Source organism: Engraulis encrasicolus, chromosome 14 (assembly GCF_034702125.1).
Source record: "Engraulis encrasicolus isolate BLACKSEA-1 chromosome 14, IST_EnEncr_1.0, whole genome shotgun sequence".
Classification (NCBI taxonomy): domain Eukaryota; kingdom Metazoa; phylum Chordata; class Actinopteri; order Clupeiformes; family Engraulidae; genus Engraulis; species Engraulis encrasicolus.
The window spans coordinates 24,886,650-24,910,599 of NC_085870.1; the positions used below are offsets into that span (position 1 = coordinate 24,886,650).

General features: G+C 45.4%; 1 protein-coding gene across 1 annotated transcript in view; it reads left to right on the forward strand.

Moving 5' to 3' along the window:
• The first annotated feature begins 12,276 nt into the window (after positions 1 to 12,276).
• cntn3b (contactin 3b) overlaps positions 12,277 to 23,950 on the forward strand; it is a 107,479-nt gene continuing 95,805 nt past the window's right edge. Inside the window, exons 1-2 of the mRNA XM_063215280.1 lie at positions 12,277 to 12,667; positions 21,931 to 22,067. Of these exons, the coding sequence (XP_063071350.1) occupies positions 22,013 to 22,067 (55 nt within the window). The 5' untranslated portion in view covers positions 12,277 to 12,667; positions 21,931 to 22,012. The remainder of the gene's footprint in view (positions 12,668 to 21,930; positions 22,068 to 23,950) is intronic.

Genomic DNA, 23,950 nt, shown 5'->3' on the forward strand with positions numbered 1-23,950 from the left:
TTGAGTACCCCTGGGCTAGAAGATACAGGTGATTGAGAAGAAGCTTTGCAAAAACACTGTTCTTGCTAAAATTGGTTACTTTTACTAAATCTGTGATATCTGCCAATTCAGGGCCTATATTGCAACGAGTGACTCATCTAGCAACATTTACACTGCGGCAAAATATAGCCTACTTATTGAAATCCCATAGCGCAAGGTTTTACATTTGCCTGTGAGCCATCCGACCAAAGAAAATTCGATTTTGGTAAATATTTCATTATCCCACTATCTCATTTTATAAGCCAAAGTTGGTTGATTGGCCAAAGGGGGAAACATATAATTGGAGGAAATGTAACACGATACGGTATTGATAACTTCCGCACTTTCTTGCAGAGTTTTAAGTCTTATTGATGCTCCTCTTAGGTTGGAATTATGATGCTGTCTATGTCATTTTGTTTCAAAATCTGCCTTCCGTGGCCTACAGCAACTTGTAGCCATGGCCGTAACTACCATTGAGGACACAGAGATGATGTGATGGGTTTTTTTGTTCAGTAATTTAACATTTATCTATGATGAAAATCGATATATGATCAACAATGATAAATTCAGTCTGCATACGCCACCCCCATTTATCCTCAAGGCAGTGATTAATGAAAACAAACTTAAGAGTTGGACGGAAGTGTTTTGAGCATTCTAAATGTACAATATGCAGTACAGCACGCAGTATTTGACCTCTGTATTTGTCTGGTTACGGCCCTGCCTGTAGCCTAGGGGCCTCGGGCTTTCTTAATCCGGCCCTGCTTGGAATCATCATCCGTCCCTTTGCAGGTGGCCACAGCCCTCCTGTGTCTGCTTGCATTCAAGTGTAGGCCTGAAGAGTTTCTAAAGAAACTAGAGATTTAAAAAAAGTAAACGCTGTTTGTGTGTAAGATGACCCTGATGAAGGCGTACGCCGAAACGTTGGTCTTATTAAATGTAACTGCATGAAGTTCTGAGTGTATGATGACCATTCTTTTTCAAGTTGAGTCTAATTGTCTGCCGTACGCACCTCAAACACTGTGCGTTTACTGAAGAAAGACTTAAAAAGTAAACTCTGAAAACATTCCTGTCGTCATGTTGCCAGTGACACACCAAACACTTAAAGAATGTAATTACATCCATTATAGCTTCGAGAGCTAGTAGCCTATTTTTATGCTTCTCGTTTCCAATGCTGAGTGACATTTAGGGAATTAGTCATTTGAGAAGGATTAGTCTTGCTACAGTACAAGGCTATGGCAAGCACGTGCACGGGGCAAAAAGTACGCCTGCGGATTTATGTACGGGTTTGTGGTTTTACATTGTCATTGTATTTCAACGTCTGCACGAGATGGTGTGAAAATGGCATGCATTGCATTTGCACACCGTGCTCTGCCATTTGAACAACAACATAGAAATCTGATAGTTTTGCAGAAAGGAAACGAAGAACGAGAGAGAGAGGGAGAAAAAAAAACAAACAAACACAGAACCAAATCAAATTAAGTGTGGTGAACACTTACAGCCACAAGTGATGTTTGGAGTCAGGGACGCTGACAGCTTTTGCTGGGCCCAGGGCAAAGTAATCTGAAAGGGCCCCCCATTCAATACATACAATGTAATGGAAACCCAATTTTGGACCCCCTCTCCTCCTGGGCCGGGGACAAATGACCCCTTTGTCCCCCCCTTGTTGGCTTCCCTGTTTGAAGGCACTCAGAGGTTTTCCAAGAATAAATACTGCAAACGAAACATCTTTAATTCTCGCCCAGATCAGCTGGAGGCGGACGATCGGCCAAGTCTGTCAGGGAGGAGGCGGGGTGGTGTGTGTGTGTGTGTGTGTGTGTGTGTGTGTGTGTGTGTGTGGTGGTGGTGGTGGGGGGGCGGTGCTGCTGCTGTGGAAATGAAACGGTGAAATATTCATCATACTGTTGCATATTCAGCGGAGGGTCCTTTGTGAGTGCTTGTGTGATCTTCTGCAACACGTTCGCAAATTAAATATTTAGCACATTTAAATAAATAGAAGAGTACCGAGCCATGGCTGACTAGGAAGGTGAGGTGAGATGCTGAGGTGGTGGGCTCAGGCTGTGGTTGGCTCAGCTTGGCTTGGAGGCATTGCATGAACCTAATGTGTGTAGGTGGATGACGAGTGTGTAGGGACGGGAGAGATTGGTGTGGTGTCCCGCAGGGTTGAGGATGGGGTTGAGTGCTAAAGATGTCAAGCTGCGGTGCCAACCACCCTTGGGGCAGTGGGTGGAAATATAAGGTGCAGTTAAGACGTGTGTGTGTGTGTGTGTGTGTGTGTGTGTGTGTGTGTGTGTGTGTGTGTGTGTGTGTGTGTGTGTGTGTGTGTGTGTGTGTGTGTGTGTGTGTGTGTGTGTGTGTGTGTGTGTGTGTGTTTGGTTCTGAATCAAAAGGAGTGATGATGGTGGTGATGATGATGATGATGGCTCTCAATCTAAGAGATGATGGTGATGAATGTGTGCGTGTGTGTGTGTGTGTGTGTGTGTGTGTGTGTGTGTGTGTGTGTGTGTGTGTGTGTGTGTGTGTGTGTGTGTGTGTGTGTGTGTGTGTGTGTGTGCCCCACCAACCTGGCGAGTCGGTAGTTGAACTGCCGACCTTTGTGCTATCATGTCTGACGCCCTAACCGCTCACCCATGAGTACAGGGTGGGGTGGAGTTCTGGCCTGGGATGGAGTGGGGATGTGGTTGGATGGGTGATTGGTTAAGGAGAAAACAGCATAAAACTGCATAAAAGCTCTATTGCTGCCTTTAGCTCGCTCTCTCTCTCTCTCTCTCTCTCTCTCTCTCTCTCTCTCTCTCTCTCTCTCTCTCTCTCTCTCTCTCTCTCTCTCTCTCTCTCTCTCTCGATCCCTCCCTTGCTCACCCACTCACAAAGGGGTTGGATGGTGGTGGTGCAAAAGAAAGTGAAAGAGAGCCACATTTATATCTAATCAAACAGATACTCTTGGGCTCTAAGACATTTATTGCCCTGGTAAACTGCCAAACATTGTGCTTTTCACAGATCTAACTGTCTGCAGAATAGTGCCACACGTGCGTGCGTGCGTGTGTGTGTGTGTGTGTCTGTGTCTGTGTCTGTGTCTGTGTGTTAACCCTCTGAGGTCTAAGGCTTTTCAGTGGCTTTTAGGCTGCTTGCACCACCCTAACATTTTCAAGTATTTTCATTTCATATATATATTTGGGACCTGGAAGGTCTGAGGTTTCTAATGATGTGACTTATATGTTTCAATGACAAAAACTCACAGAGTTAGAGATTTGTTTTTGGAGACACCTTGCCCTCTGAAGGGCACTCGGACCTCAGAGGGTTAAGCAGGTGTCATCACGTGCAAGTGATGAGAACACACATTTATGTAAAAAAACAGCAAGTCTAATCAGCCATTTTAAATTTACCAGTGTGAGGAGAGACTGCTCCACGCAAGGGGCCAGATAACACTCCGGAACAGCACTCGACAAACTCCTTCTTTCTTCTCCCCTCCCCATCTGTAACAGGAGCTGAGTGCGGGGAACAGGAATCTGTGAGGAACATATCTGACACAGCACCATCACAGCTGTTTACCGTACAAAGCACAGGAAAGGAAAGAAGTCTTTTTAAGAGCTCAAGACACCTGCATTCACAAATGCACCACATGCTGTGCTTTCATGTTTGAGGCATCCTTACGTAAAGGAAACAGCGAAGAAATAAAAAAGGCGGAATTATACAAGACTTCAAAACAGGCTTCCTAATGTATCAGTTCCTAATGGAATAAGTATTTGCTGGCTGGCGGGTGAAACACATAGGCGTACAGTACATACCTGCATGCGGGGCTGTTGATATCTGTAGCCAGGCCAAGTACAAAGTCCCCTGGAAGCCAGTATACAGTACAATATACTGTAATGAGACTTGCAGGACATTGCCAAAGGCACCCAGAACTGCCAGCCAGCAAACTGGTGCTATGGGAACCATCACATGGGTGCCGGTTAAGAGGACGTCCCACACTAACATTTGTGGACATACTCAAGAAGGATGCCAGAGCCCAGAGTACCGGCGAACTGAAAAGATGTATGGAGAATCGGGATGACTGGAAGCAACGATGGAAGGCTCGTCTGAGGACGGCCTAGAAAAAACCCCTGAAATTTTGGGGCCCCTGCTCTTCCTGGACCCAGGACAACTGACCCGGTTGCCAACCCCAAACCCCCCCCCCCCGTCATCTTACTTTCCTGCAGAGGCTTTATCTGTCTGCAGAGAGGAGAAGCAGCCAATTCAGCTGTAGCTGTGGTGCCATTGATATTCAGGGGAGAATCAGATGCCATTTTGGTTCAAACCCGATAAAAATCACAGCGGCAGCGACAGTGGCGGGGAGGTGCTGGTGGTGCTGCAGGAGGGGGTGTATCGAAAGCCCTGGGGAGGTGGTGTGTGTGTGTGTGTGTGTGTGTGTGTGTGTGTGTGTGTGTGTGTGTGTGTGTGTGTGTGTGTGTGTGTGTGTGTGTGTGTGTGTGTGTGTGTGTGTGTGTGTGTGTGTGTGTGTGTGTGTGTGTGTGTGTGTGTCTGTCTGTGTCTGTGTCTGTGTGTGTGTTGTTGTGTGTGTGTGTGTGTGTGTGTGTGTGTGTGTGTGTGTGTGTGTGTGTGTGTGTGTGTGTGTGTGTGTGTGTGTGTGTGTGCGTGTGTGCCTTTCTTCGCCCCTTTCAGAGTGTGAGTGTGCGTATGTGCTTGAACTTGTGTGTGTGCGCGTGCGTATTTGTGCTGAAAATCAAAGTCCTCATCTGTTCCTTCATCAGAGAGAGAGAGAGAAGGAGAGAGCGAGAGAGAGAGAGATACGATGGAGAGAAAAGGAGAGCGAGAGTGAAAGAGGACAAAACGGACACAGACAGAAACACACACGACCAAAGCCACTAGCAGCCCTCAGATTTGTTCCAGCAAAAAAAAAGAAAATAAAAATCCTTTTTTCGCTTCCGCTGGGACAAGTTGGGAAGAATTCCACTAATTGGGAAGGAAGTTTGACACAGGTCACGGCTGTGTGTTGTGTGTGATTTCTCGGCATGGCTCTCTTTTTAATTAATACCAGTGGGCCTCCAAGGCCTGAGCGAAAAGCCACGAAACGCAAGTGTTCAGTCAAGCAAATTGCTCCAACAGGGAAGGAAGGAAGGAAGGAAGACATTTGCATCACTCAAGTGTTTTCATCTGTCTTGTTTTATATTTGTTTGTTTTCAATGCATGCTGTAGGTTTTTGGGGCATTGCATTCCAGTTTACATCAGTCTAGGCGTACATTTTTGTTACAACTTCGTAACAGAGTTTCTGTGTGTGTGTGTGTGTGTGTGTGTGTGTGTGTGTGTGTGTGTGTGTGAGAGACAGAGAGAGAGAGAGAGAGAGAGAGAGAGAGAGAGACAGAGAGAGAGAGAGAGAGAGAGAGAGTGTGTGTGTGTGTGTGTGTGCATGTGCAATCGTGTTTATATGTACTGTATGTGTATGCGGAAAGTGTGTCTGTGTGTAGTATGTGAGTCTGTGTGCATGTACTGCACTATGTGTGTATGTGTGCATGCGTGTGTGCGCAATCATGTATGTGTGTGTGTATGTATTTATGTTATAACTGTAATCTGAGACTACAGGGAACACAAACCAAAACCAAAGTCTCCACAGCAGATGCATTTCAATCCATGTCCACAGCCAGAGTGGCACGACGAGGCTAGGCAGTGTAAGATGAACACAGCCTCCGGTGAAATTGATCAGCCCCAGTTTGAATCTGAAAATGAGCACTTGTGCACACAGCCACCTATTCTCTCTCTCTCTTTCTCTTTCTCTTACTCTCTCTCTCTCTCTCTCTCTCTCTCTCTCTCTCTCTCTCTCTCTCTCTCTCTCTCTCACACTTTCTCTCTCCCTCTCTTTCTATCTCTCTTTCTCTCTCTCTCTCTCTCTCTCTCTCTCTCTCTTTCTCTCCACACACACACACACACACACACACACACACACACACACACACACACACACACACACACACACACACACACACACACACACACACACACACACACACACACACACACACACACACACTGTACGTATTGTAAATTATTTTGACAGAGGAAATGTTATTGGGTAGCTTTCCTAAAAAAAGAGAGGGGGGAGTGTTTGAAGGATCAATGATCAATGTCTCTACACTGTTACCTTGAGCAGAAGCAGTTGAATGCTTATGGCAGTGCAAGTTGTAGCCTGCATGTCTTGCCCTTTGAAAGGCTTGTGGATCCATGCTGTAAGATTTCAAAGGATGAAACTCCAGAGTTCACTGTCACTTTGTGTGTGAGACTGAGTGTAAGTGTGTGTGTGTGTGTGTGTGTGTGTGTGTGTGTGTGTGTGTGTGTGTGTGTGTGTGTGTGTGTGTGTGTGTGTGTGTGTGTGTGTGTGTGTGTGTGTGTGTGTGTGTGTGTGTGTGTGTGTGTGTGTGCGTGCGCGTGTGTGTGTGTTTGTATGCGTGTGTGTGTATGTGTGTGTGTGTGTGTGCGCGCGCGTGATCGAGTCGATGAGATGCAGCATGTACAAGGTGGATGAGTAATTGAAGATGTTACAAAATGACTGGGAAATGGGGAGGAGTGTTTCACAAGGAACTTCAGAGGCGAGGAGAGGCGTTCATGTGGCTGCTTTTAGGGGCCATGTCTTCCCCCCTTTAATCTCAGCCAATACAGCGAGCGCACGCTCCCCGCAGTTTGTGATCACTGAGGTTGGCTGACACATTCGCCTGCTTTGATGTCCCGTGTTCCAACAAGCCACCTTATGGGAGTATCTCTCTCTCTCTCTCTCTCTCTCTCTCTCTCTTGCAAGCGTGTGTGTTTGTGTGTGTGTGTGTGTGTGTGTGTGTGTGTGTGTGTGTGTGTGTGTGTGTGTGTGTGTGTGTGTGTGTGCGTGCTGCGTGCGTGTGTGTGTGTGTGTGTGCGTGCGTGTGGTTGTGCGTGCATGCGTGCGTGCGTGCGTGCGTGCGTGCGTGCGTGCGCGTGTGTGTGTTCATGTTCCTGTATGAGTGTGCGTTTATGTTGCATACATCTGTGCATGCCTACATGCAGAGGTACACACATGCATATGTGCGTCACAACTTTGATTGCCATGACTACGGAGCAAAGACAGGAAAATTACCCTAACTGCTAAGCAATGAATGATGACAATTTGACTATAAGCGGATTTTGAAAAAAGTTATTTTGCCTACCTGGTCAGAGCTGCTGATATCTCCAGTCTCTCTCTCTCTCTCTCTCTCTCTCTCTCTCTCTCTCTCTCTCTCTCTCTCTCTGACGGTAGTTAGATGTCTAATTGTTGCCGCCAATCGCACAGCACAAATGGCAAGACTCCACAACACTGGAGTTCACATGCAGTTAAAAAAGCTCAACATCTACATCAGTGGTGGTCTCCAATTATTTTTCCCCAAGGGCCAAATTATGTAGCGCAAATGAAGCTGAGGGCCAAACAAATTGTCCGACTGTATGGCAACATATAGCATACATACTATGTGTTTTAATTTGTCTTAACCTAATGGCGGGCCAAATGTTTGCCTGATCAGGCCCGCAGGCTGCTGGCTTGCATCCAGATGACTCATCATTACTCCTGTGATGTTCATGCCTGCAGTGCTCAAGCTGGTGTTCAATACTCCATGCAATGTACATGTATGTCTTCTTTATACGCTGTGTTTCATTTAATTTCAGTTATTTTAACCAACCGCATGGTTGCGCGATAGTGTATATATATAGCCTGGCTGTTGTACATAACAACACTACGTAGTGCTAACGTCAGGCTCTGATGTACTTTTACAAGAGATCTTCTGGCGTACAAAGCCAGTGAAGTTTAATAGATCTTTTTTCCTCCAGAGAATGTTTATGTAAGATGGTTCACCGATTGTGCAGGGTGTATATTGCATACTAAATATTCACAGTAATTGTATCCTGAATCAAGTGTTAAAACTTAATTGACACAGTCACCCATCCACAGTGTTTCTAATCCATTGCATTTAGGTAATGTGCAATCTAATTAATTCAATCTCATTAATTAAATTCAAGCACCTAGAATTCAATCATGTGACTGTGTGAAACACAAACAGGTATTTATTTCTCTCCCAGTAGACGCCTACTATGACCTTCCTCTACTCTCAGACAACATCGCCCCAACAAAATATCACACATGACAAAGCGAATTTAAGTGTTGTGTGTGTGTGTGTGTGTGTGTGTGTGTGTGTGTGTGTGTGTGTGTGTGTGTGTGTGTGTGTGTGTGTGTGTGTGTGTGTGTGTGTGTGTGTGTGTGTGTGTGTGTGTTTTCTGCGATGCTGTGCACTGCACAGACTCAGACTATAGCCCAAATGACCCAACACTATACCTCATCCCAGTTCTCCGCATGGGTCCAAATACGTGGATTTACACACTCCTCCTTTGCCGCCACTCACCATTCCATTCCATTCCAACCTCCCCACCCCACACTCCCCATAGTCCTGCTGTTGGGTTTGAAGATGGTGCAGAGTTCACAGTTGCCGGTGCTGTTGCCAGTGTCGGTGCCAGTGCTGGTGCGGCGGCACGTGCAGCATGGCGGCTCCTGTGGGGGGGTTGAGGCGATGCTGCAGGGAAGCCATATGGATCTCCTTCACCTGTCTGTCTTTGATGTGCACAGTCCCAGCAGGCTTTCCCACCAAATGAGGGATCAAATTCTGTTTGATGCCTTTTTTTGTCTCTCCTGCATGCATTCCAAGTGAATACAATACCCGAGACAAATGGAGAATAGGGAGTGTGAGAACATATATGTCTCTCTGTGTGTGTGTGTGTGTGCGTGTACGTATGCGTGCGTGTGCGTGTGCGCGTGCGTGTGCGTGTGCGTGTGCGTGTGCGCGTGCGTGTGCGTGTGCGTGTGCGTGCATGTGTGCGTGCGTGCATGTGTGTTGTGTTTCTCAATAGGTCCCGTTGCATGATACTGAAGTGGGCTCCTTTTGAATTTGATGCAACATGACAGTACTGCAGTGAAACACAGACTAGTAGCAACACACATATTGTAAAATGATATCCTTGTTGGATTATTTGTTGTCATTGTTGCCCATGTAAGTTTAGGGATTGCGTTTCGGCGCAGCAGAGCCACAGGGGATTTGTGACTGATGAAGGTGTCTGAAATTGAATGCACATCCACTGTGGACTCTGTGGATTTTCGGCCGTTAAAATATGCAGAAAGACTGTACCAATAAAAAAAAGAAAGAAAAAAAAGAAAACGACAGAAATACTTGGCAGTGTGGCCCCAGCGCATTACCATTGCAACACATGCAACTGACCAGGAAAGTGTTCTTATTCATGACATTAAAAGAACTCTCCTCATGCAGGACATTATGCACATGGCATGGCCTGCTGCCAATTGCCCCTCAGGTTAACCGATCAGTAGCGTTGCACCTTCTCCTGAACACACCAGGCACTCTGTCGAGAGACCTCCTGGAAAGAGCAGGATGTTCTGACATCAGGTCAGAGGCATAACAACAGCCAAAGGGCTAAGAAGCAGGCCTGGACTGGGGGAGAAATAGGGCCCGGGCACTCTTGGCTGAAGGGGCCCCCTCATAATTAGCGGCTGACTCACCGGTAAAAAATGTTGTTGTTTTTTACATTTATGAAAATAAGGGCCCACTAGGGTGTGGGGCCCACTGGGAAATGCCCGCTATGCCAGATGGTCAGTCCAGCCCTGCTAAGAAGCTTCAGTGGGAGGGCACATCTTGTCTTCACCAGCATTCAACTACAATGAGACTCCACTAGCCTGCTGCCTGCACTCTGTACAGTAATATGGGAGACCACGCTGCTGTATGACAAGCACACATCTGCTCAGATGATCTCTTGTCCTACAGAAACATGTGTTTCAAATACATACATTTCAAAATTTAAAAATGTATTGATTTGTTTATTTATGTGTCAATTAATTTAAGTGTTCCCAACTGAGATCCAAGAAAGAAAGAGAAATGCACGGAGAGATGTCCTGATTGAGGGATTTGCAACACATGATTTTTATTTATTTATCTTTTTTTTTACTGGCTAGTATCTCTATCGATATGGTCGTGATGAGCAATGTGACAGCAGCCGTGTCGTGCGTTTGGATGAGTTTGGGGAGAAAAATACCCTTCACATGAATTATTCTGAAAATGCTTTGTTGGTATGAATAAATTCGGCTTGCCATTCAACGCTAGGGTGCGCTGTTCTGTTACCGACGCCCTCAGTATCAGTAGGCTTCAGAAAGTGATGGTTCATTTGGATTCTGGTACATGTTTTGTCTGTTGGAATGTTAAGTTGGCAAGACCTACTTCCTTAAAGAATAGCCTATACTCAAATAGAGAACTCATCAATTCAGCGCTGCTCCCCATCTTTGTCAAGAAAGTTTTTCCAAAAATATAAATTGCAATTACTGAGCATTGTTTTTCCCCTCTGGTGCCATGCTTTCTGTTTATCGAGATAGCTTTTGCAATAATTAAGGGGCAGCGCAGTCGTTATTAACACTGTGTATAGGAAAGAAGTGCAGGAACAGGGCCGGTTCTGGCTTATTTGGTGCCCTAGGCGAGTTTGATTTCTGGCGCCCCCCCCCCCCCCCCCCCCCCCCCCCCCCACCTTTGACAGAAAAAAAAAAACTTTCTTATACCTCACAGCACACAAGACTAATATCCTTAGTAAGCTTACCTAAATAGCATCAAGAACAATAAACGTTTTTCATCAAATGGACTTGTGGTTCTTTTTGACAGGCGACCAACACATCAGATTGAGTCGCATGAAAGTAGCTTCACTGTGTGGTGTGTTGGATGTGATGGTGGTGGGGCCCCCAACCCCAGATGAGAGGGAGGTTATCAATGTGTTTGAATTGTAACGTGAAATTGAAATGCCAGGAGAGTGATACAGTACATTTGCATGTAAAATGCATGTGTAGACAATAAGCCTACCAAGGAGCTCTGCATTGATCTACACTATCTACAGCATCACAAAGCATGGCAGCATAACAATTTTAATAAGCTACACATTTGTGCTGTCTTCCAAACCAATTTCATTTCTGGACTGGAAATAGTGGTGCATTTGTGAGTAGGAGAATGAGAAGGGGGCTATCTATGTGTTTGGAGGGACAGGGTGAGAGAAAGGGAGAAGAGCTGTCACGCTATTGAATTTCATAATATACAAAATATAGTAAATAGCCTCACTTGTCTGCTGTGCATGGTTCTGTTACATGATTAATGTAGGCTAGGCTATGTCATTCTGGTCTGGAAATTAATGTTTTTTAAGCTTACAACAAGCAGGTAATTCATGTGGATGGAAGGAGATATGGCAGCTAAAATTGTTTTAAACATTGCACCAGTCTTACTTTACATTGCTTGTCAACCTAAGCAAGTATTATGATATCAGGTGGGTGTTAGTGAGTAGTGAGTAGGCTACTAACAGCTACTTTACTGGATTTCATTGCATACTTGGCTAATGTTAGCATGCTAACTAGCGATTTCTCTGATCAAAAACAAAGCTCTTTTTCTCTCTAATTCCAAATAGTAACCTCATAACTATTAGGCTTTCCATAATCACAAACGGTTGCTGATTAAATCACATAGTTCCAAAACACCCTCTGAAACTCCTGCATCATGCAATGAGTGGTTTAATGAGAACATAATAATCTCCATCCAGCAGAGCAGCACTACTGTTTGCGCTTGCCCCCTCTCGAGTGACTCTCCAAATTCAAAATAGACCGCACGCTGTCACTCGTCCCGCCCCCTTTCTCAGAACTGTCTGTTTATTGGTTCACAGACTTCCCAGAGACAGTTGGAAGAGATATTACTATTGGCTGAGGGGCGCTTTGCCGTGAGGAGCGCTTTCGCCAGTCTTTGTTGATTGCGACTTCATAAAAAAAAACTTCATATCGCAAAATTACGCATAGGAGAGCGCCATTTCGGCGCCCCTTCTTCACATGGCGCTCTAGGCGACCGCCTAGCCGGCCTATGCTAAAAACCGGCCCTGTGCAGGAAAATAATTGGATAAGGACAAAGGAGAGAGGCTTGAATGATGAAATGGGCAACTGGAGGTCAGACGTGCATTATACTGAATGGCGCCTTCAGATTAGTCAAACCCACGACCGAGGGGTAATTTGAGCAGTGCTAGTAAAATATTCTGCGTCCGTGTTGCGCTCGGTTGCCCTCTGCACAACAGCTAGAGTCTTGAAAACGGGGAGGGCGGGGATGAGCACAGTGCAATTCGCCGCTCAGTCAGTGGTCCTCCTCCCGTCCTCTCTCTACCCGTCTGGCACACTTTCTAATGCCTTGTAGCAGCAGCTAGGCGAGACACACGAAAGCACCTGTGAGCTCTGGGCTGTCACACTCGCAGCGTCGGGGATTCGTGGGATAACTGCTCCGTGGGCGCTCCGTGGGAATACAACGGCCAGCAGCAGCACAACCTCCCTGCAGCCGAAATTTGGGACTGCCAGTCGGACCGAGTTCCTTCTCAGGAGCAGGGCTTTGGATATTTGCATCGGTCTCGGATAAATTTCCGTAGTCGGCGCCCCAAACACACTCTGGTTGTCCATACGAGAGGAAACGCGGGATGGATGACCGAGAAGGGTAGTAACAGAAAGACACTGGCTCTGTCCACGGCGCAGACCGTAGGATCACCGCACACTTCATCACTGGTCAAGTTTTTTTATGAAAAGGACAAAACTATTCGGTCTGAACAGTCGGTACGTATTCTGAACTGTACTGATTATACACTTCTTTCAACCGTTCTTGTCCTTAAGCTACCTGGCCCATTAACTTTGTAAATTATAATTGGTTACACATCGGTGTCGATCCATGGTCATGAAATCATTTTCGTGGAGAACTGGTATCTATGTGTACACATTTAAAAAGTACTAACAGATAGCCTACGCATTATATTTCACAGCTATTACGCAGTACAGCCTTGTGCCAGCACACACGTGGAGGAATGCAGGATAATATCCGGAATACTGCCTAGCTCTAAATATTCGTCAGTGTTAGTTTATATCGGGTAAATCAACAGACATCGAGGATTGTATATGTAAGGAAATCAGGCTTAACAGAAGGTGGCTGTTGTTGATCATCTCATGCGTAATAGCCGTATAATGCTCCGTGCGTACAGAGTGGAGAAGCGCGGTGCCCGGGGCTGAGGTTTCTCTGGCTCACACTTCACTCTTCTGGAAGGAGAGAGATATTATGCTTGCTGGAATCCTCCCCACTGTCCTCTTATTCAGAAAACAACTCCAGACAGACGACTTGCTCAGGCGTGAAAATGGTGTAGTTGTCGCCTGGTTTCATATGTATTTTGTATTTATGACACCACACTACATTTTACAGTTATGATCAGGTTTCCAACATCATTCAGGTTATCTGCACATTTTTATTTTTATTTAGATCTGCACATTTTTCATACAAGCATGTTATATACTATATAGGCTATATCTCCTCTCCATCATAGTGAAATTGTCTTCAGTGTGATGTCAGTCAGCGCTGTGTCAGATATGGAACCCCCCTATATATATTCATGGCTTTTTCGAGTGCCATGGCAGGGGAGAGAATGCAGGGGTGGAGGGAAACGTGGGGTGAATCTCTTCCCATGTACTTTCAATGCACATCTCTCTCCCCATTGTAAGCTATTCTGAGGCAGGGTGGGAAACGGTCTTGTGTTTCTGAGGCAGGCAGGCAGGCATTCATGTTTATTTATAGGTGCTGCAACTACACAGTACAGTAGGACGAAGTGTGTGTGCTTCATCTCATTTTGTGAATAACAAGTGCAGCCTGAATTAATGTTTGGGCAAAAGAAAGGGGCAGCTGCGTGGAGGATTACATTTAAGTGCCTCAACATAAAAGGAGAGTGCACATAGTAAATTATGCAGTGTTCATTTAACGCTTAGAGAGTTGATTTGACATCATTTGGACTTAAATGAACTCTCTAAGTGTTGAACTAACACCGCAACATTTACTGTGCAGCATGCTCACTTGTTAAAGAGGCATTCTTATCTTGTGCAGAAAAAAAAACACCAAGGATGTGTTCATATTTTTTGGCTGCACCCTGAATTTGGAAATAACTTTTCCTGCATGGTCTTGTTGGACAACACGCTGTAGTATACAGTATACAGTACTTATGTGATATAGAGTATTGGGCTAGGTGCATTCTAGTTATTTTACCTCCACACTATCTCCTGTGTGTCGTGTGTGTTTTAGTTGGAGCGAAAAGGCTGTTTAATAAAGGATGTGGGGGATTGTTGTGAGGGGGATAGATTCACGCGTATCACCTTGAGGTACAGTAGGTGATGCCATGGGTGACTGGATTCAGACTGTGTCTCTGTGTTAAGTGCACTTACTCTCCCGACCCCACTTTCATCCGGCAGATTCACTAGAGCATCTGTAACACCAGTCCCTTGTTGTTTTTGGTGTGTGTGTGTGTGTGTGTGTGTGTGTGTGTGTGCGTGCGTGTGCGTGTGTGTTTGTCTGCGTGTGTGTCTGTGTATGTCTGCGTGTGTGTGTATGTCTGCGTGTGTGTGTGTGTGTGTGTGTGTGTGTGTGTGTGTGTGTGTGTGTGTGTGTGTGTGTGTGTGTGTGTGTGTGTGTGTGTGTGTGTGTGTTTCTATGAAGGTTTGACAAAAGTTGTCCAGGAACTGACAAGAATATAACTAGGCCTATAACTGAAATTATCCTCATCACAAAAAAATAAGTAAATGGGTGTCTGATGTGGTTGACAGAATATGTAAATACTGTATGCCAAAATTACAGCACCAAAAAAATTGCTGGCTTTTGTTGAACGAGGTAGGAACTGAAATGGGAAATGTGTTTTGGCCATTTTGACTCCTTTGCTATACTCATCACTTCTTGACAGTCCGCTTGACAGTCTAATCAAAGTAACATTATGACATGATGTCACTTCTGCTTTTTGTCCGTGTTCGAAGAGTGACACAACCTATTCCAGTTCTCTTTATCAAACCTTGTTTGGCCTGCATGGCTGGCTGGCTGGCTTGGCACCATGACTCCGAGAGGGAGAGGTAATGCTGTGCGATAGATGCATTTAATCCCAGCCACTCTGTCATTTAAATTTAAGGGTTTTTTTTCTCTCATATCCAGCTGGAGACGTGGTTACTAAGGACACGTCAATCAGCCATGACGACGAGTTACACACACTGCACCTGCCTGGCTGCCTGGCGTTGTCAAGGGGGCTGTGTACTGTGTTGTGCTGTGCTGTGCTGTGCGCAGAGCCTTTTTATGTATCTGGGATTGCATTTGCACATGGGACAGCACAGCATTGGGAGGTGTATTGTTGTCATTTGTTGAAGCATTTTGCCAGGAGTGACAGCACGGTGGGGAAAAAAGAGGTGCTTTCATCGTTTGACACAAGCACTTTGATAAATGTCACATTTGAAGTGGATAAAAGTGTCAGTTTAATCATGGGAAAATGCAATAAACCTTGTGCTAGGCTCGGGGTTTTACGGAGACATTTCAAATAAATGTTGATATTCATCAAAGTCTTCTCTTTTCACTCAGATTTGGTAATCTGCCTGTCAGTTTATCTAACATCTCATTTTTTAGTGCTGTTTGTGTGTGTGTGCATGTTTGTGTGCGTGTGCGTGAGTGTGTGTGTGTGTGTGTGTGTGTGTGTGTGTGTGTGTGTGTGTGTGTGTGTGTGTGTGTGTGTGTGTGTGTGTGTATGTGTGTGTGTGTATGTGTGTGTGTGTGTGTGTGTGTGTGTGTGTGTGTGTGTGTGTGTGTGTGTGTGCATGAGCGTATGTGCCTACGTGCTTGTTTGTGGGTGTATGCTATACATTTACGCCTGTATGTGTGTGTGGCATAGCAGGAGACAGTGGATCTTCTTGTCAGAGAGATTATTATTTTTGAATTTGCATATGGCATAGTGGCAGTTGGCCAATTATCCTTTTTTGATGGCGTCTCCTGCCTGGAGGCATCCATCCTGGAGCATCCAACCGCTGTCTCCCTTCTCTTGTCAAGCCTCCGAAGGGAGATAGTAATGTAATCATTCTAACTGCCAGTGACATGCACATACACTCCCACTCGTTTGAGACTCCACAGTACTCTACCGTAGAAGAATCCTTGGGCAAGTTTTAGCGGCTGTGGGACATACGGTAGTAGCTCACCGTGGTGGCATATTTAGTTCATCTCTCAGACTTCAGCTCCTGTGATAGTTACCTCCTTGGCTGAACGAGACAAAGAAAGTAGAATAGAGTAGGAAGTAAAACATGAGAGTAGTGCAACAGAGTGAAATTTCTCTGTCGTTTAATGTGTCTTGTTTCTGTTTGTTGGACTCTGTTGTTAGGCTACTACTGAGGCTGTCTTGCACTGGAGAACAGCATGCTTTTTGCAGTCCTTTTTCATGACAAACCTCCCTCTTCATCCCCCTGATCCTCAACCCATGTACGCACGCAGGCACGCAGGCACGCACGCACGCACACACGCACGCACTCACGCACGCAGGCACGCACGCACGCACGCACGCAGGCACGCAGGCACGCACGCACGCACACACGCACGCACGCCACTGCCCCTCGCACATGTCATGTATATCACAGTGGTCGTCATTATGCCATCTGACAGGGGTGTTGTCAAGAGGGCGGTGGTGATGGTGAGTGAGTCAAAGGATGCCATGGTGGTGAGGGGAATTGGTGTCATAAAACGCGCGCCTTTGACCACCTCCCCTATCAATTACACAGGGAGACAACAGGCACTGGTCGGTCGGCGCCCCATCCCCAGCCCCATCCCCATCCCCAGCCCCAGCCCCATCCCCAGCCCCAGCCACAGCCCCATCACCAGCCCCAGCTCCAGCTCCAAGCCCCATCACCAGCCCCAGCCCCATCCCCAGCTCCAGCCCCAGCCCCAACCCCAACCCCAGCCCCAGCCCAGCCCCAGCCCCAACCCCAGCACCAGCCCCAGCCCCAGCCCCAGCCCCATCCCCATCCCCAGCCCCAGCCCCAGCCCCAACCCCAGCTCCAGCCCCAGCCCCAGCCCCAGCCCCAGCCAAGCCTGGTGTCTCATCCAGCCGCCTCATTCAGTAGAGGAATAACGTACGTACGTCTGGGCGAATGGCTTTCATTAGGGACCAGCAGTGCTATTGCGGAGGTGAGGCGGTGAGGCCTCATTACATTTGGCACAGCAATCTTGCTCTCATCATCTCACCTCAAGACAGTTAATGGATAATGATGCAACCCACTCCGCTGTCCTTCTTGCCGTGCGCTGGGGCCCTGGCCAGGAGAGGCGCCTCGTAATTGCTATATATGTATACGCGGAGCCATGATTCTCTTTCCTCTTCTCTTGTCTTGTCTTATTTTCTCTTTTCTTCTGTTCTGTCCTCTTCCCCTCTCTTCGCTCTCCTTTCCTTTCCTTCCCTCTCTTCTTTCCTCTTCTGTTCTCTTTGTCTTGTTTTCTGTATTCTTTTGCTCTCTTCTCTTCTCTTCTCTTCTCTTCTCTTCTCTTCTCTTCTCTTCTCTTCTCTTCTCTTTTTCTCTATTCTGTTCCCTTCATCTGCCCCCTCCTCCACTCCCCTCCCCTCCACTCCTCTCCTCTCTTCCCCTCCCCTCCGCTTGCCTTGCCTCCCCTCCACTCCTCTCCTCCCCTCTGCTTGCCTTGCCTCCCCTCCACTCCGCTCCTCCCCTCCGCTTGCCTTGCCTCTCCTCCACTCCTCTCCTCCCCTCTGCTTGCCTTGCCTCCCCTCCACTCCTCTCCTCCCCTCTGCTTGCCTTGCCTCCCCTCCACTCCTCTCCTCCCCTCCGCTTGCCTTGCCTCTCCTCCACTCCTCTCCTCCCCTCTGCTTGCCTTGCCTCTCCTCCACTCCTCTCCTCCCCTCTGCTTGCCTTGCCTCTCCCCCACTCCTCTCCTCCCCTCTGCTTGCCTTGCCTCCGCTGTGCTCGGTGGATGTGTGCATGTGAGATGAGACGAGTCCTCCGAGGTCCTTGATGAAGCCGCCAGTGCAGCGGGGCCTGCCGCTCAGGGCTGCTGATTACAGGAGCCCCTGTATTGTTGTTTATTTATTGGGTGGATGTTGTTATGGCTGTGCTCAATATGACGAAAAAAAGACCAGAAAACTGTGTATGAAGTCACTGGTTTTCACTTGTTTATTTAGACGTGTGTTGTTATTATTGACCTGGAGGCGAAAAAGGACAAAATCTATGTGTTAATAATTGTTTTTTGTTGTTGTTTATTTTTAGATGCCTATTGTTATAAAGGTTGATGTGAAAGAGAAAAAGGACCATTGTTTTTTTTATAGTGGCATGGTGGGTCGGTGGCAACACTGAGCAGCGCCACATATAGGCATTGAGGCAGAGCAGTAGTGCTAAGAGTTTTAGCACATCAAGGTTTTTTTTTCTCATCATCCTCTTCTCTGTCTGAAGCCGAAGCGTATAATCCAATCTGACACAATTCACAGTGGCAAAATGCTGCCACGACAACTTAAAAGACACTAGGAAAATCCAGCCGGAGTCCTTGTCTTGTCTTGCCATTACAGTCAGATGGGGAACAATTATCCATACAGAAACACAACGGATATAGTGGCACTGCACTGACATGCAGCTGCCCCTGAAGATTATGCCTATTTTGTTATGTCCAAATGACAACAGGAGATCATCCCAACAAGAGATGAGATCCACTTAGACGTGTCTGTTAGGTTAACATTGAAGGCATCTGTCATGCCACCACGGGGAAATGAACAAAAAATACAGCGAAATAAAACCCAAAAAAGTAGAGTACACTGACTGTGCAAGGATGACTCTGAGGCATATATGAGAAGATGTTATGCTCCTATTAATCGTATCATGGGAGGGCTCAGAGCTTGGTGGTGAGTCAGTCAAAAAAGGTTCTTTTGCTAGAGAGGAATAAATATCGGTAGAAAGCCAGAGATTTTCATTCTGGCCCAAGGCAACAGAAATGTCTATTGGGGGAGTTCTCTGTCGACATTCAAAGTTGAGAGCTGTGCTTAAACAGTATCTAACGGTAACGGCAGGTGGAATTTGAAGTCCCCTGAATGAGGCACAAAAAGCCCGACACTCTGCATTCTCTATCGTTGCGTTTTGTTTGCGTCTAAATGCCCCTATTTGCTTTGTGAATACGAGGACATAATTAAATATCCTTGATGAACAGAACAAATGTTCATTTGATTGCTGACTGAGCCAACAGAATCTCAATCAGTTCTTCCTCACTGTCTGGCTGCCTCATGCGGCAGGACTGTCTTGGAAATAAAGTAAAAGTGGAACAAAATTAAAAAAAAAAATACCATGACAATGACACCAAAAAATAGTGAAAAATAATAATCTTACACACTCCAGGAAAAATATATGTGTGTGTATGAGTGTTGTCAAAGCTATCGAATTGGCAGAATACCACATGAAGTGCCCACACTAAGCCTCAGTGAGGAAGATGCTGAGACGAGGAGCTTTGGTGGTGCGAGGGAACAGGAGCAGGGCCAGACAGTAGTGTTGCCTGCATACCATTACTACTACACTGTATTTAGGTTGGCTTCAAGCTGCTATTAATAGGCCAAGCCAAGGAGCTTTTGAGGTCAATAATACCAGGCCCCACCCATCTGGTGTTGCATACTGTTCAAGTCCAGTCAAGTCAAGTCGGCTTAAAGTGGTAGTTCGCTATTTTAGACATTAAGCCCTGTTTGTGTGACTTCTGGGGTGAAGTAGAGATGTTCTCATCACAATTTTGACATTTGGTGCTGAACGGAGCATTTGGGTATCCAAGACTGCAGCCCCCCCACCTTTTCATTGACTCCAATAGAGCACTCAAGCAATCGATTATAAAATGGCATTAAACTTTTGTTTGAGAAGACATGGAACTCACCGTGTGGTCAGTGGTAGACAGCGATAAATTGACCCGAAAATTGCAGCGAAATATGCCTTCTAACTGTTGTTTAGCATTTGGCGGACCTATTTTTCCCCGGACGCCGTTGAATAGCAGTAGACGTCCAGCCAGTAGGTAGCGATAGTGTGTTGTTAATGTAGACATCAAGGAGCGAGGTAGAACGGCTATCTTTGAGCGGGGCTGGCTACAAAAACTACAGCTTGCATACAAACCATAGATAGTAACGTAAACAAACGCACCCCCATTTCCGGTCGTGCGGAGTAATACTAGTCAAACCAATACAATCAATGAAGACGGACAATAATGAATATATCTTCTCTGGAAGCGTATTTCGCGGTGATTTTCGAGCCAACGTATCGCTGCCCACCTCTGACCACTCGGTGAGTTTCATGTCTCTGCAAACGAAAGTTTAATGCCATTTTATGATCGATTGCTTGAGTGCTTCATTGGAGTCAATGTAAAGGTGGGGGGGGCTGCAGTCTTGAATACCCAAATGCTCCGTTCAGCACCAAATGTCAAAATTGTGATGAGAACATCTCTACTTCACCCCAGAAGGCACAAAAACAAGGCTTAATGTCTAAAATAGCGAACTACCACTTTATTGTCAATTTCTTTACCTGTACATGCACTGGTGATACAAAGAATTGAAATTATGTTTCTTACTTTCCCATGCAGACATATACATACTTGAGGTGTAGACATAGACAGTATAGGCGTAGACTAGACAGTGCAAATACAGTACGCGTACAATACATAGCCTATACAGAAGACTGGACAACAGAAGACATATACAGTAGATGACATGTATTAAAAAAAAGAGGTATTTGTAGTGCATTTCCAATAATGTCCTAATGTGACAATTCTGACATATAGTAGCATTGTGCAATATTAATAAATAATAAAGTAAGTAATTTGTAATGTACATATATTGTTTGTTTGTTACTCAGCATGGCATTAAGTGCATAGTCCTTATGATGCTACATATATCTTGTCCTTTGATCTTAATCCAAAATGGCAAGGACTGTCTCCCAGCACAGAGTACTTACTTTCATCCCTCTTGGCGGTATACAGACTTCCCCCATTTTCTCCAACCACACATCATCTCAAACTCAAAGTGTTGTCTACTGGGATGGACCCATAACACAACTCTTACCTGTCTGTCAGATCATATTTATAGCATGGTGTGTGTACATAATACTCTCTTCTGTGCAAGAATGGACCATTACAAAAATCTATAGCCCCCACTTGGTGGTCTGCCTCTTCCTAAAGGAATGCCACTCCCTATAAGATTGACTATTTTCAGGGGTGTAGTTTGCCAATATTTCCTTGGACTGGGAGATATACGGGCAACTGGGGGGGAGAGCAGTTGCCCACTGTATCAGCTTTCTCTGACAGCATCTTGATTTCCCAGGAAAATCACACTGTTTGGCCACTTTCTCAGTGTACTCAAATTGTTGATACGTTTTTTTGTATTGCTTCTTCTGTTCATACACATCAGATCAGATATTCGATTTATACTTGAATCATTGAATGCATTTAACCAGTATGTGAATTTGAAAAAAGGATGGCATGTAGGTCTATATTCAGATGGATGCATTAGTTTGTGTGGGAACACTTTACTTGACATGGTCCTGCATAACACATTCATAGCAGCTGTTATAAAGTCTGCAGGAAGCATTCAGGATTGTTTCATGACCCATTCGTACCAAGCCTTTCATGAACCTAGCGGACGGAAGGACAGCAACTTGTCAAAATAAAAGTGAAACAAACCAGCATTGCGGGTTTTGTTCTGAACCCTCAATGATTACTGATTTGACAAGTTGCTGTCCTTTTGTCTTCCATGTGTTTGAAAGGTTTGGTATGAATGTCTTACAAAACAGTCATGAATCCTTCATGCAAAGTGTATAACAGCTGCTATGAATGTGTTATGCAGCGACACGTCAAGAAAAAAAGTATAACCGTGCTCAAATTCTGCTCTCTTATACAGTATGTACACAGCATGTTCCGTTTTACTGTAACCTAGAAGTATGCATGCATGCACTGTCATGATGTTTGGCACTGTCTGTGTAATGTGTCTGTCATATTGTCTGGTTTTAATTATTTCTATAATTACTTTATCCCACAGATTAAACGCTTTGTAATCAAGGGGAAAGCATTCCATTCACAAGCAATCGAATGAGATTCCTACTTGCCCTTGGCAACTGAAGATGAGGTTACTATGGAAACGGCTTGTGCTGCTATCAATCTTTGGCTGCCTTGCAGGTACGGTAAAATATTGTACTGCTGATGTATTTTACTGTGAACCGATGTTGTGCGCTGTTGCCTGGCTGTATTTATGTCTCCAATATCTTGATTCAGCATTTTATTGGTTCCTCAGATCCATCGTTTCCTTTGTTCTGCTTCCGTCCTACCAGCTCACAGGAAACAGTCCAGCCTTAGTTTGTGTGTGTGTGTGTGTGTGTGTGTGTGTGTGTGTGTGTGTGTGTGTGTGTGTGTGTGTGTGTGTGTGTGTGTGTGTGTGTGTGTGTGTGTGTGTGTGTGTGTGTGTGTGCGTGCTTAGTGTGTGCGTGCGTGCGTGCGTGCGTGCGTGCGTGCGTGCGTGCGTGCGTGCGTGCGTGCGTGTGTGTGTGCGTGCGTGCGTGCGTGTGTGATGTTCAGGCCTCTGCACTGACCTCAACCTCTGGGTCGCCCTGTCTCTCTTCATCTTCAGCCATTCGTCACTTTCATGCCACGCAGAACAGATAAGATTTGTGTAATTGAAAATCATTTCAGTTTGAGACAACATGGTTAAACTGGTAAAGACTGACCTTAATTCAATTGCCGGAAAAGATGGCGTCTTAACTGCTGGAGTCAGGGTGATCCTTCATTTCCCTTGACATGATACAGATGTAGATCAGGATGCACTTAGCCCAGTTCACCTGGAGACGCCCAAATTAGGAGGGCGGAATTGCTGCCTTTTCTACCACTAATGTGATTACAGGAAAGGAGCTGGAAGTACAAACGTCCAATTTCCTGTCCGCTTCTGTCATGTACTTCTGACTTAAGCATGAATAATGTTCTTGTCTGTATTTGTTTTGTGTGTAGTTTGCACTGCTTGGATTTGTTCATTACAGAATATTTGTTTGAGAAGGCTACGTGAGCTCTTCTAGACTTTTCACAAGAGCTAAAACAAATGGCAAAACAAACACAAATAAGAAAACTCATGACGCGGCAGCAGTGATCTTAATGATAATGTGTTCATTATTGAAGTAGGCCTGTGTGTCATGGTTCTAGAAACAGTCCCGGATGATGAACCTCATTCCGAATACACTCCTACTGAGCGAGCGTTCTCCATTCTCTGGTCAACTTCACTCAACTTCAAGGTTTTTTTTAGCGGCTTAAATTGACTTAATGTCTGCTCAAGCAGAACTATTTTCAGGGTAACTACTAAACACATTACTGCTGTTTCAGCCAGATGTCATTCTAGGAACTAGCTCTCTAAGCTCTCCAATAGGCTCAGTAACAGCCGAGGGGCAGCTGAGTTCTTCCCCATTACATTTTGCGGTTCAAGTGAGAGCCAGCGAGTAGGACTGCCAGCCTGGATAACACATGGCGAATCATTTAAAGCCCTACTGGATAGAACACAAAACAAAACCAAACTTTTTTTGTTTGCAATATACTAGCTTTTCAAGCTTGCTTCAGAAATGCAGTCCTGTTTTTCTTGTATTATGAGCATGCTTGCCTTCTGAGAGCTATATAGTAGTTCTTGCATTCTGTAACCTCTGGGGTTGTGAAATATACATTTGCTGAGATGTTTTGTTTGCAAGGTCTGGGATGATGTGCTTTTAGTATTATTTGCAAAAAAAGGATTTTATAGTACCACAAATGTATGGTACCGAACAGATACAATAGTTCACTCTGAATAAAAGAGCATAAAGTCAAACAAGAATGCGGTAAACTTTTTCTTTTTTAAGATACAAGATTTCTTTGAATGTTAGATAAAGGCAAGCCAGGAGGCAGAAAATTCTTTGTGAAAAATGGATACTGCAATAAATCTGCTGGATCTTATACTTTTAGACTTTTAGACGCCCACCTACATATTCATAACACCTTTCCTTTTCCTTGAAATAATTATCAGCTGTCTGTTAGTTTCCTGTTCATAATTG